This window comes from Ceratotherium simum, chromosome 21, assembly GCF_057802395.1.
Source record: "Ceratotherium simum simum isolate JZ-2026a chromosome 21, ASM5780239v1, whole genome shotgun sequence".
Taxonomy (NCBI): Eukaryota; Metazoa; Chordata; class Mammalia; order Perissodactyla; family Rhinocerotidae; genus Ceratotherium; species Ceratotherium simum.
The window spans coordinates 43,877,723-43,891,245 of NC_141920.1; the positions used below are offsets into that span (position 1 = coordinate 43,877,723).

The 13,523-nt window shown below is 49.3% G+C and overlaps 1 protein-coding gene across 1 annotated transcript in view; it reads right to left on the reverse strand.

The window, feature by feature from the left end:
• Positions 1-4,113: 4,113 nt before the first annotated feature.
• BFSP1 (beaded filament structural protein 1) overlaps positions 4,114-13,523 on the reverse strand; it is a 38,228-nt gene continuing 28,818 nt past the window's right edge. The window contains exons 6-8 of the mRNA XM_087445645.1: positions 10,566-10,786; positions 8,487-8,572; positions 4,114-6,619 (exon numbers count right to left, since the gene is read on the reverse strand). Coding sequence (XP_087301771.1) covers positions 5,619-6,619; positions 8,487-8,572; positions 10,566-10,786 — 1,308 coding nt within the window. The 3' untranslated portion in view covers positions 4,114-5,618. The remainder of the gene's footprint in view (positions 6,620-8,486; positions 8,573-10,565; positions 10,787-13,523) is intronic.

Genomic DNA, 13,523 nt, shown 5'->3' on the forward strand with positions numbered 1-13,523 from the left:
AATTCCCACTGTTCAGCCCTGTATGGTTTGGGATCCCAGCCCACAGAGTCTTAGATGCCAGAACAGCCAAATGAGGCTGGGAATTCCTTAGGTCTAACGTTAACCGTCACCCATTTCCACCATGGAGGCTTCAGGCCAGTCCACTCTCACCACCCCAGGGTGGGGTGTCCTACCTCATAGTGCCCTCAAAGATGTCCCTCTACACCCAAGAGGACACCGCATGGACTACTCCAAGCTGGATGGAAGGCAGAGGCTGCAACCTTTTTCTCTTTGGGCCCCATGTCCTGGAGCCACTGACTGGCCACAGGTGACAGATAAGCCACCTGGTAAGCTGCTGGTCACAAGGACGCAAGCATGCAGGTGAAGGGGCAGGTGCGACTGGTGAGGGCACGAGCACAGCGGAGTTATTGACCAGGGGTGTGTCTCCTGATACAATATCCATCTCAACTCAAAAACCCTGTTTCTTTGAATAAAAAACAAGTCGGTGTGGCTCTTCTGTGGCATTTATTTGCTTTTCTCCAAGCACATGAAACTGGAGTCAAGCATTTGTAGTAATCAAGGTACCTGAATGATGTCCTTCATCATCAATGTGCCAAACGCCAGATGCCAATGTTGGGGTGACTTCATTCACCAGCAACATCCCCGCTACAAACCTGACACAAAAATGTTAGGCTAAACTAGATTCTAATGGTTGCTTGAAGATCCTTTCTTATAATGTAAGCTTCAAGTCAGGGAGAGACCAAAATGGAATTTTCCAACATGAAAGGGGAAGGAAGAAACAATAGAGATGCCAGGTTAGAAGTGTCTTCTGATATGTGAACTGAATTTTGCATTAGACCCTGGTGGTGCATGCACTGCCTCCCGGATCAGCAAACTACAGCCCAGGAACCCAATCCTCCCCACTGCCTGTTTCTGTAAATACATTTCTATTGGAAACAATCACGCCTATTTGCTTTTGTATTGTCTGTGGCTGTTCTCATGCTAAAACGGCAGAGTTGAGTAGTTATAACAGAGGCTGTACAGCCTATAATCTGGCCCTTTATAGAAAACGTTTGCCAACCGTCTATCTCCACGGCCTGCCCAGAGGTCAAGGAGGACAAACGGGAAGGAGCAGGTCCCTCCCCTTCCTCCAGCCTTTCGCTCTTTCCCTGCCAAGGAGACGCTGGCAAAGCAGGAACGAGGTCGCAGGTTCCAGCCCCGCACTGGAGTGTAGACGGGCGGGCTTGGAGCTACGAGACACCGAGCTTCCTGTGGTCACCACTCTAATAAACCCCCTGCACCCAAGACCTTGTTTAGGGTCTGCTTTGGGGGCAACCCTACTTAATTCAAACTTCCTTAAGTTCTCCACTGATACCCAATCTCATTCGTTAGCAGTTATCTTTGGGATCTCTGGGGTTGCAAGCAACAGAATCCAATTCTACGGAAAACAAATAAGTAGCATGTCCAAAGCACATGGAGGAGCTCTCAGAACTGAGGGAAGCCTGAAGAGCCAGCCTAAACCAGCCTAGAAAAGGGACGGAGGTTAGAGCGAGCCTGGGGACGGGGCTACACAGCAGGAACCAGGGTGATCACATCAGGACTCCCCCATCACAGGCCCAGCTCCAGCGTCTTCGGTCTTGGTTTCACTGGACTCCGATTTCCAACTCCAGCAATGGGTCTAGTTTGGGACACTTGCCCACCCCACAGCCAGAGCAAGGCAGGATGTCTTGACAGTGTGATCAGGGCTGTAGCCAGTGTGGGGGGAGCAGCTCCTCAACACAAAATCAGGGCTGCCACCTGAGGAACGGGAGGTGTTACTGGGCAGACGCTAACCAGCAGTCTTAGGCTGGGTCCTCCCAGAAACCGACTCGGAGACAAGGAGCTGAGGTCGTTTATTGGAAAGGAAGCATCTTCATATAGGAGAGCAGGAAAGTGAGACAGGGAAGGAAGGAGGCCAGTTCAGGGCACACTGACAAGTGGGTTTCTTTGTGGGCATCTGGGGCTCAGACCCACTGGGGACTGTGTGGAACACGCCTGAGTTACCCCAGCGGAGGGGAGAGAGAGCTTCGGTGTTTATGCACCAGGTCCTGTCCATCCTACTGGAGGGCTGCTTCCAGGAGCACAAAGGCCCCGGCACCCCCAACCTGCCTGGTGAGTGGACCACTCCGATGGCCACAGGCACCCCTCAGACAGAGAGTCGCATGTGCTTGCCAAGAAGCCTGGGAGTGGAGGCATGAACCAGAAGAGCAAGGGCTGGGGATCTGGAGGATCAGCACCCAGGGCAGCTGTTACTGGTCATTGACTCAGATGCTTGGACAATGGGAGGGCTGGGGAGCTGGGATACAGCCTCTTTGCAGGGAGGCAGTTCCGGGAGTCTCAGTCCTGGACTGAGGCCGAGTCAGGGAAGAGGAGGCTGGGACCCTCTGGTACAACAGTTAGGACTAGCCACGGCAACACTGGCACCTTACATGTTTCAGGACTCATCAAAGCTCCATCGTTCTCATGTCATCGATGCTGGTGGGAGGCCTGCTCCGAGCCCCCATGTTTACTAACAGGAAATACTTTTTGTGCGTGCGTGCGTGCGTGCGTGCGTGCGTGTGTGTGAGAGGAAGATCAGCCGTGAGCTAACATCCATGATAATCCTCCTCTTTTTGCTGAGGAAGACCAGCTCTGAGCTAACATCTATTGCCAATACTCCTCCTTTTTTTCCCCCAAAGCCCCAGTAGATAGTTGTATGTCATAGCTGCACATCCCAGGAAATACTTTTTAGAAAACTAAAGTGGTTGTTTTCAGAGACTCCAGGGAAAGGAAAAGCCAGGAAATGAACCCATTCTGCAGCTCCCCAGGGGAAAATAGGACCAAGCAGGCAAAGTGGAGAGTAGCAGCCAAGAAAATGAGCCAGTGGGGCTCAGGGGGAGGGTGGGACAAAGAGCCTGACTAGACCCCATGTCCATAGTAGGCAGCCCCACATCTCACACTGTGAGCCCAGCTTTCAGGCAGAGCTGAGCCTGCCAGGAAATGGTGTTTACCTGGTTCGTGCCTCCCTCCTTGACCTCACCTCCTTCCACGTCCCCCTACAATGCCCTTTATTTGTCTTCCTTGAACAGGCTAAGTCCATTCCCGTCCCAGGGCCTTTACACTTGCTGTTCCCTATGCCTGAAATGCTCCCCAGATCTGCACAGAACTGGCCATCTTGTCATTTGGATCATGTCACCTCATCCATGGAGGCTTTGCTTGACCACCAATCCAAAGCAGACCCAGTTACCCTAGCATGTCACCTTCATAGCACTGTCTCTAATTTTCTGACTCAGTTATCTGCTTGCTTGTGCACTTCCCTCCTTCCCACCAGTGTGTCACGTCTGTGAGGGCAGAGCCACGTCTCACTGTTCTCTGCTGTCTCCCAGTGCCCAGAACTATGCCTGGCACAGAACAGGCCCCCAGTCCATTTTTGATAATCGATTGAATATAACATAAAAATGACCTTTCTTTCTAAAAGCATACCCCTTGCCTTTTTAAATAAGAATATTAACTGAGGGCCGGCCCCGTGGCTTAGCGGTTAAGTGCGCGCACTCCGCTACTGGCGGCCCGGGTTTGGATCCTGGGCGCGCACCGATGCACCGCTTCTCCGGCCATGCTGAGGCCACGTCCCACATACAGCAACTAGAAGGATGTGCAACTATGACACACAACTATCTACTGGGGCTTTGGGGAGAGGAAAAAAAGGAGGAGGATTGGCAATAGATGTCAGCTCAGAGCCGGTCTTCCTCAGCAAAAAGAGGAGGATGAGCACGGATGTTAGCTCAGGGCTGATCTTCCTCACAAAAAAAAAAAAAAAAGAATATTAAGTGAACACAGTCCAACAAATAAAAAATACTTCATGGGGAAAAGGTCTGCGGTGCCTGTTATGTTGAATACAATATACACACTGGCCCAAATTCCTAGTACATTCTGGGCTCCAGCTAATGGTTTCCATCATTCTCTCCCAGGCTTTTAAATTATAAATATTTCAGAACCGTGCAATGGGGTGAGTTCTCCATTCATCTTTTATAAAGAACAACAAAAGCATATTTCTTTCTTTCTTGAAATCAAAACCTCGAATTCAGAACAAGATTTTTTAAAGCTCTAAATAGAAAGGCAAGGTGACTCCATTTAGTATTCTTTTATTCCTCACAAAGAAATAAACAGAACGTAATTTATGCCTCTGTCCATTTTCTCTAATAACGTGTGGCTGTCTTGCCAGACGCTTTTGTTTGGGTAGATGCAGTAATCCACTCGGGCACATTTACTCACTGCCCTTAATGTACTCTGGAGCATCTGCATGGCAAAGGAGTGATTTCTTAATCGGCATAAGTAAAAAATTATTTTGGGAAAATTATTTTAGAAAAATAGATGCCTAGAAGCAACATAAAAAATTTTGTAAAGTGGTTTGAATTTCTATTACCTAGAATGTGACACAGAAAGTACATGTGTGCACGCGTCCGTGTGTGTGCACGTGAGCACAGGAGAGCAAGCACACACGTATACTACAGCGTACTACATTACAGTAATTGATCATTAATAAACCTGAAAAATCTCCCCGAATCAGCATAGCACATTGTCTGCCACGTAGTATATGCTCCATAAATTCTTGCTGGACTAATTAAGCAGCTGTCTTCTAAATGAGGAACGCATGCGGTGAGATCTGACTTTGCTCTCTCAAACCTGACTAGGATTGCAGTCTTGGAGTGTGAACGTGATGAAAGGAAATTCGGTACACACGCTGTGGCATACGGCACTGGTGCCCTGCTTGTATCCCCATGACCCTCACCATTTCCAGGTCTTTCCATGCCCGATGTCCAAATACCAGCACCTGTACTTCCCTGAGGGCTCTCTCAGCCCCCGAAGTTAACGCCCTGCACAGCCCTCCCCACTGGCTACAGGAGTCGGTGGATGAAGACCCCAGCCTCCTCACCCCTCGGTGGGGACAACTCGGAGGCATGTCTTAGGCAGTGTTCTACTCTGTCTCCCAGAGTCCCCGGGTCGACTGAGCCCCAGCTGCCCACAGTGCTAAGGGGTCCGGTAGCACACCTCCTACTGGCTGCCTTGCCGTCCTCAACGCCCTCTCCACCCCCCTACTGGCGCTTCCTGGGATCACACGCCCAGGAAACTACGTTCAAATCCTTGCGTCAGGATCAGCCTCTGGGTGAACCCAAACTAAGTCAGCTAGCTTTAGTCACTTGGCCTCTAACAAAACGCTCCTCCGCATGAACGTGCGCTTGGGCTTGAAATGGATGAAAACGAGCCAAGGCCATCAACTAGCATTCTGTGTGAAATCCAGACTCTCGGAGTCTCTAAGGAGTCTCTCAATGAACCATGATGAAGGGCATGTCTCCTTCCTAAAGGACCATGGTTTGGCTGCTGCTTAACAGCAAACCCCGTCCTGAATGTGGCTGACCCACTTACATTCCCAAGGCCCCTGTTAATTAGACAAAGGATTTGCAAGCAAAGAAAACTCTTTAATTAAGGCTTCATTGGCAATGCAGACGGGCCACCTAGGTCTAATCCAAACCGAACCGTCACTCTTTATCATTTGTTCTACAATGTCAAAGCACTTCCATAAGGTGGCCCCAGGGACATTTCCTCCCATTGAGCCCAGGCATTTAAGAGCCCGTCTCTCCCAATTTCTTCTTTGCTTTTGTCTTTCCAGTCACAGTCTCCACAATGATAGCAGTTTCTTCATACGTCTGAATGCTCTCAGTTGAAAACTGCTCGATGGATTCCACCACTTCCACCTTCTCATACGCCAGAGTCCTGGGGGGGCCTCTCTCCGGCAGGCTGCTGCTCCTAGCTCCACGCCCCTCTGGTCCACCCTCACTGACCCCAGGCCTTTGGGATGGGGGTGTGGACGGTGCCTCTGGACCAGGCGTGACCACGGGGCAGGGCCTCCTGGATCCCTCATCCTCCTCCTGGCCATCCTGCTTCTCCCCAGGCTCTTTCCGTTCTTCAGCATTTACCTCACCCTCCTTGTCTGCAGTATGCTGGTTGGGTGGCTGTCCATCTTCTCCCCCCTGGGAGTCCCCCTGCCCATTCTCCAGAGGGGGCTTGGGCTGCTCAGGAGAGGGCTCCACGTGGCTGTCACCACACACAGAGTCATCCTCGGTGGAAACAACCACGCTCCCTCTGGCCGGAGTGGAGAGGGAAGAGAACTCAGGGTTCATGTAACTGGCGTCCCCAGAGACCAGCACGTGCTGCTCTTTGGTGCAGAGGTCAGCGGGGGGCTCCGGTTCCTGGGGGCTTCTCACTCTCTCCTTGACCATCTTGCATAGTTTCCCAAAGGCTTTGCTTATCTGCCCTCCATCTGGCACGTCCTCTGAAGCCCCTTCTGGGGTCGGGGGACTTGCCCCTTCTGGGGTCAGGGGACTTGCCCCTTCTGGGATTGGGGGACTTGCTTCTTCACCCCCTGATTCAAGCTTAGACCCACCTTCTTCTTTAAGTACCACCTGCACCAGCTTTGTGTCTTCCGGACCTCTCGGTGGAGCATCTTCCAGACTTTCATCTGCTTTGTCTTTCACTACAATCTCCTTTTTCCTTGGAATGTTCCTGGGGAGGCCTTTTTGTCTTGGTTTTGCTGTTGTTATGTCCTGCACAGCCCTGGTGAGATCTAAAAAAAGGGGGGGGGGGCAATAAATCAAGTAAAATTGTCAATGAAAAAAGAAGAAAATGTATTCATTGAAAAATATATTTATTACCTGGGAGACCAATGCCTAAAGCCGGGGTGGGGTTTACTATATATGGGGCAATGGAGAAAGATGCCTAGATCTGTAGCATCTACGGCCCACGCTGAGGTCCCAGCTCTGCCAACCAGCTGTGCAACTATGGACAAGTTGCTTGACCCCTCTCAGCTTGCAGAGGGAAGGGAAGGTCCTCCTTGTTTGAACGCTCCCAGTTCCCATCACACTGGGTACAACTTACTGAGACACGTGATTCTGCTACAATAATGCTCAGTGGGGCAACGGCTCCTGTCCTCCCCCAGGCCCCTGCCGAGCTCGTGGTGGATACTTGGAGCCACAGACCAGACAATGGAAACCCATTCCACAAAGTCATTCTCGCCTCAGACTTCCCCCAAGGAGAGACGCAGAGCTGCCTGGGCCTCTGACATGTTGGGAACGGCTTCCGGCACAGGAGTTGAACCAATCCACGGTGGCTCCCTTGTTCCACAGCAACCCAGGCTAAGTAAACACGACCACCCCTTGATCAGCATCCCCGTCCTCCTGGGCTGAGAGAGGTCGAGATGCTACTAAATTCAGAACTAACAGGAATCCCCTGTTCCCAAGGCCATATTCATTTCTTCAGACTAGCTAAAAGGAAAAACTAAAAATTTAAGAAAACACATAAAATCTCACCCTGCCTCACCCATGAGGCTTTTCAGCTTCACTCACATAGCGATTTTTTAACTTTTTCATCCCAAAGGTCTTTTCCATCTCCTCCCTCCATTAACCAGAGGACGAAGAGACAAAGCAAGGGCATCTGGCGTGGGCTGACTCACCGAGAGAGAGCTGGGTGAGCAGGAAACAGCAGAAATGGGCGATGAGGCCGCAAGGGAGGAGGAGTGCAGAGAGGGACAAGTCAGAGGAAGCCACGTGGGGCAGGTACAGAAGGGGTGCTTCCAGGACCTGCTGTGGAATTTCAGGGCCCAGCGCAAAAGGAAAACGTAGGGCCCCCTGTTCAAAATTATTAGGAGCTTCAGGACAGCGACAGCAGAGCATTAAGCCAAGTGTGAGGACCCTGTGAGCGCAGGGCCCTGTGCACGGCCGCACACCCCTGGAGCAGGCCGAGGGTGTAGGGACGGGGGACCGCCGCCCTCTCAACAACGTTCTGACTCTGGAACGCCCTGTCCACAAAGCCCTCTGAGCTTTCCGAGACACCTGGATTTGAAGGCATCTGACATTACCACCTTCTCTTCTCCCAAAACACTGTGCTTGCTGAGGCCTGAGGAGACTGAGCTGTGAGGTGACATCTCACAGGTGCAGGAAGCCGTCCCCAAAGGACCAAATGCTGGAGGCAGAAGCCACCCCTGCCAACCTAGCTATTTCTGCTCAATTTTGAATGAAAGAGAAAACAAACGACACTTGTGCACCCACTCTGCCCCAGACACGGGGTCAATGAGCACCTCTGCAGACAACAGTTCCTTTAATCTGGGGGACACAAGTCAGCATTCACCTCTCACTGGAGTCAACACCGAATTGTACTTTCTCCTCCATCCCTCAATCTAACCTTGACATTCATGGATGGCCTCCCCAAGCGGCCTATCCCCCTGTCTGATTTTTCATCCAAAAACTTTTTGGTTCAGTCCCTTAGGACCTGTGGGCGCACATCAGAGAGGGAGAGAAGGAGACCTCACATAAAAGCATTTAATCTCCAGATGAACTGAAAGGGAGTATGAACGTTAAGTTCAGGAAGAAAGCCACATGATTTTTTCCATTTCTCCCACAACAAAAGATAGCAGAATTCAGGGTTGGGGACAGTACCTTTCCCGCTGGGTCGAGGGCTGACAGAGACTCCATGACTCAGGGTGAACAGAGTGATGGGAGTTTCAATGAAGGCGGAGCTCAGCCTGGCAGAAAGAACCAGAAAGAGGGTGGCTGCCATCTTTAAATCACCAAGCCAGACAGATGGTTGGGGGCAGGAGCCACTCTCTAATGTTAGCAAAAACGAAAAAAGCTTCCTCTGGATCAAACTGCTCGAGAACCACAAACACACATACACACTGGATGAAGATGTAAAGGAAATAATCATTTCTCTGAGCTCAAGTCATAAACTGTGAAACACACTTATAGAAAAATTATAAAGTGGGGATTGCCTATAATTGAAAAATGCCACTTCTCTGTTGAAGAGGGTTTTTGTTTTTGTTTTAATAAAAGAGTGGCCAGGAGCTGGCCTGGTGGCACAAGCGGTTAAGTGCGCCTGCTCCGCTGTGGCGGCCCGGGGTTCGCCAGTTCAGATCCCGGGTGCACACCGACCCACCACTTGTCAGGCCATGCTGTGGTGGCGTCCCATATAAAGTGGAGGAAGATGGGCATGGATGTTAGCCCAGGGCCAGTCTTCCTCAGCAAAAAGAGGAGGATTGGCAGATGTTAGCTCAGGGCTGATCTTCCTCACACACACACAAAGAAAATGTATTATATGTAAATAGAGAGAGAGAAAAGATAAAGCAACTGAGACACAATGCAAACAACTGGTGAATCTGAGTACAGAGTATTCAGGAATTACTTATTCCCTGCTTGCAGCATTTCTATCAATTTGAAATTATATCAAAATTAGATGTACAAACCAACAAAAGGGTATCCAATTACCTTTGTGTGAAGCCTCAAAACAAAAATTTTCACAATGAGGTTTAAATGCCAGTTCAAGACCTATTTTCATAAATGTGTGCATAAAGCATTCACTGTGACATAAATATAATTTGGAATTGTGCATGATACATAGACAGTAACTAAAGAAAAAAAGAGAAAATCTTGTTTTTCCTGCTAAACATTAGAGCACTCGCAGCCAAGACACAGCACCCTTTTAATTCAATCTAAACCCAAAAAATCTGCCAGACTGAATTGAAGAATCTCAACAGAGAACCAGAGTCGAGTCCTTATATGAGGTGGCTGAACCCAATCTGCTGTTTGAAGATCTATAGACGTGGATATGGATATGGACATCGACACAGCCATAGACGTAGATGTAGGTGTAGACAGAAATAATGTAGACGTAGGTGTAGATGCACATGCACATGAAGATGATGGAGATGATATGGGTGTAGATGAGGCACACGTGCAGGGTTAGGTGATGAAGACGTAGATGTGGCTATAGATAATGCAGATGTCGGTGTAGGTGCAGATGTAGATGCCGTAGGAGTAGGTGTAAATGATACAGAGGTAGATGTAGATGGTGTAGATGTCCATGTAGATGATCCAGATATGGATGCAGACGTAAGTGGAGGTGTAGACGGAGATGATGCAGATGTGGATCTAGATGAGATAGACATATTTCCCAGCTATCCTGAAGTGCATGGAGTTCAAGTCACAGTTCCATTACGTGGAGGAGATCAGACAACTTATTGACAGCCACATTACTGACCCAACCAGCTGGTCAAAATCATGATGGCAGCGGCGGTAATAACTTGAGCCCGTGTCAAGTACCAGGCACTGTGCTAGGCTCCTGACCTGCAGCATCTCATTAAATACTCCTGATCACCCACTCTGCGCAGACAGGTATATTCCCAGAGGCCTGTGGAGCAGAAAGCAGCCTTCTCCGTGAGGCCTTTTCTGGCCACCCTACTTAACATTTCACACATTCCCACCGTCACCCCCTCACCACTCCCCTCTTCCCTGCCATAATCTACTCCAGAGCACCTGTCATAGGTCACACGCCCTCTGTCACAAATTCATCCATCATCTGTCTCCCCCACCAGGATTCGAGCCCCATGAGGTCATGGATTGTTGTGTTTCATTCCCTGCCACATCCCCCCTAGAACTGGCACACAGGAGACACTCAACAAAGATCTGTGGTACAAGGAAGTGGTCAGGACAGAGAGAGGCAACGCTCGGCTGTGCGCATACCTGCTGCCTTCATTCTCAATGATCCGATGATACCGGTCCAGCTCGTTCTTCAGGGTCTGCTGGGCGACCACCAGCTGCCGGCAGTCATAGGAAGACTTCTCCAGGCTCCTCTCGGTCTCTTCAATCTCATTCCGCAGGGTTTCGATCTGCTCATTATAGAGCTGAATCTCACCATCATAACACTCGTGGGCGTCTTTAATAGCTTGTTCCAGGGTCACCGTCTGTGAGCAAAGACACAGCTGTGAGGAGACCCATCCCACCCTCTCCCTGAAGACACAGACTTGACAGGAGAACCCAGACTCAGCGTAGCCAGTTTTATGTTTCTCTGTCCACAGTGAGTCACTTTGGAATCCTTACGCCTAAGAGGAATGTGCAAACGGAGCTCCCTCTCCTCACACCTGCCTCAGCACACTCTGAAGTTAGCCCTTCACAGAGCCTCCCTAAGGGCAGCCTGAAGGTGACGAACCCGGAAAACAAAAAAAAACTGCTGCCCGTGGAATAAAACGTACAATTCGAATAAAGTATATTCTTCATACTTTAATGAGTTAGCATAAATCCGATAGCCAAAAAATAAGCAAAAAGAAGAACACATACTAAATAGATGAGATGGTATTCTTACTGAAATAATTAAGGGGAGAAAGTTTCCTTGTTCTTATTGAATCACTATGGTGCTTGAATTTTCTCCTGATTTCTGATCAGTAGAGCTACATATATGTTTTGGTAGCTAAAATGTGTGTGTGTGCATGTGTGGATACACAAAATAACTTCAGGGAAACACTACACATCAGTGCAGGGCAAGTCAAAATTAAGGTAGAAAAATAGAAAGAGGTGGCCTTTTATCTACTTTACGAGCTTCTGACAAGGCACAAAGAGCCATGAGTATGCCTGTTTACAAGCTTAGTGTTGACGGTCGTGACTCTTACAGTCTCATTTTCCCAAGTAGAAAGGGATCTAACATGCATTATCGGTCCTCAAAAACAAACAAGCCAAAAAACCACTTCTACCTAGAGAAGCACTTCTCACATTTCAATGCACATTTGAGGCACCTGAGGGTGTCGTTCAGCTGCAGGTTCTGACTCAGCAGGTCTGGTGGGGCCAGAGGTGCTGCATCTCTAACCAGCTCCCACGGAGCAGAAGCCGACGACGCTGGTCTCCAGACCACACCTTGAGTCACGGGGGACTAGACAGGTATCCAAAGTCCACTTCATGTATGTCTGTATGTATGTCTGCTACAGCATTTCATACATGCAGCTGAATGTGCACATGGGACGGTCTAGAGGATGATTATTCCTATGACAGTGCGATTCTTCACTTTACATACAGATGTGGCCTTGGAATAGTGAAGTTCCCAAAGTGATGACATTAGAAAACAGCTCACAAAGGTTTCCAAGAATATATCTGTTGCATCATGAAGGGAGGAAGGCGGGGGGGGAGGAAGGAAAGAAGAGGTACATGCACTAGACACTTCGAGAAGGCGTCTGCCAGCCCATGCCATCCCCTTGCCCAATGTCTGTCCCATGTCACTCATAGGAAGGGTCCGGCAGCAGTGTGACCTCACTCTCCTGACCAGAGATACAGAGCAGGGCCGGGCCCGACTCAGGCTGGCCTCTCACATGCTTCCTCTCCAGGGACTGTGGAAAGGGAGCTCAGAAATAGCAGCGAGTTGGTGACAGGTTCTAGATTCACTGGGACACATACACTTGGGGTCCGAGGCCACCATTTTTAGTGGCAATCTTTCTTCACAGGCATGGAGAAGCTGAGAGAAGCACAGAAATGAAGGGGAAGGGCAAAGACAGAGATGAGAGAGCCCGTGGGGAGAGAAGAGGAAAGAAGGGAGACAATGGGAGAGTGAGCTGCTGCCTCAGATCCTGGTTCCTGGTTCCTGCTGCACACCCAGCTCTCAAATTTCATAAACTACCTTTTATATCCTACTCCTTTGGGAAAAAAATACAGTCATGCACCACATAACAACATTTTGGTCAACGACAGACTGCATGCACGATGATGGTCCCATAAGATTAGTACATACAGCCTAGGTGTGTAGTAGGCTATGCCATCTAGGTTTGTGTAAGTACACTCTATGATGTTTGCACAATGACGAAACCACCTAACAATGCGTTTCTCAGAACGTATCCCCGTCGTTAAACGATGCATGACTGTGGTACCTTTACAGCAGAGGAACCTGGCAGATGCCACCTTAACCAAGTGATCACAGTCATATCACCAATACGAAGACATACCTACACGATGCTCCCTGATAAGATGCACTGTGCAGGACACACCGTCACTTCTGTGGTGTTCTTGCCACAAATGCATAGCCTCAACCTAATCCCCAGAAAACCCAACTGCATGGACATTCCGCAAGAGAACTGGCCATCAAGATCATGCAAGACAGACAGGCAGGAACTGTCCCAGATTGGAGAAGACTGGGGAGACACAACACTAAATGCAAATAGGATCCAGGACCAGAAAAAAACGTTAGTGGGGTAACTGGTGAAATTTCAGTCAAGTCTATTACTAGGATGGTGTCGCTGCTAAGGTCTTGGTTTTAATCATTGTACTGTGTCATTAAGATGTTAACACTTGGGAAGCTGGCTGAAGAGCACACGGGAAACCTCTGTGCTATTTCTGCAACTTTTTAGAAGTCTAAAATTATTTCACAATAAACCCAAAAACTGCCCTTTCTGTGTAAGTTAGTTTGGTCGGGTTTCTGTTCCTCATCCAACAGTCAGCTGTAGTGTCAGATGCCGAGGCACACCCTCCAGCTCCTGGTGCAGCCACGTGTTCTTACCCACACGTATTCACACACCCCAGGAAAGAATTCTAAGAAAGAAGGAATTTAACAAACTCCCTTGAGGCTCCCATCTCAGAGACAAGAGACATCCAGGAATGGATGAATCCTGAAGTCAGACCCTCCGTTTCCACGAGCGGTCATGAGAACTGAGCCTGCGGACGCTG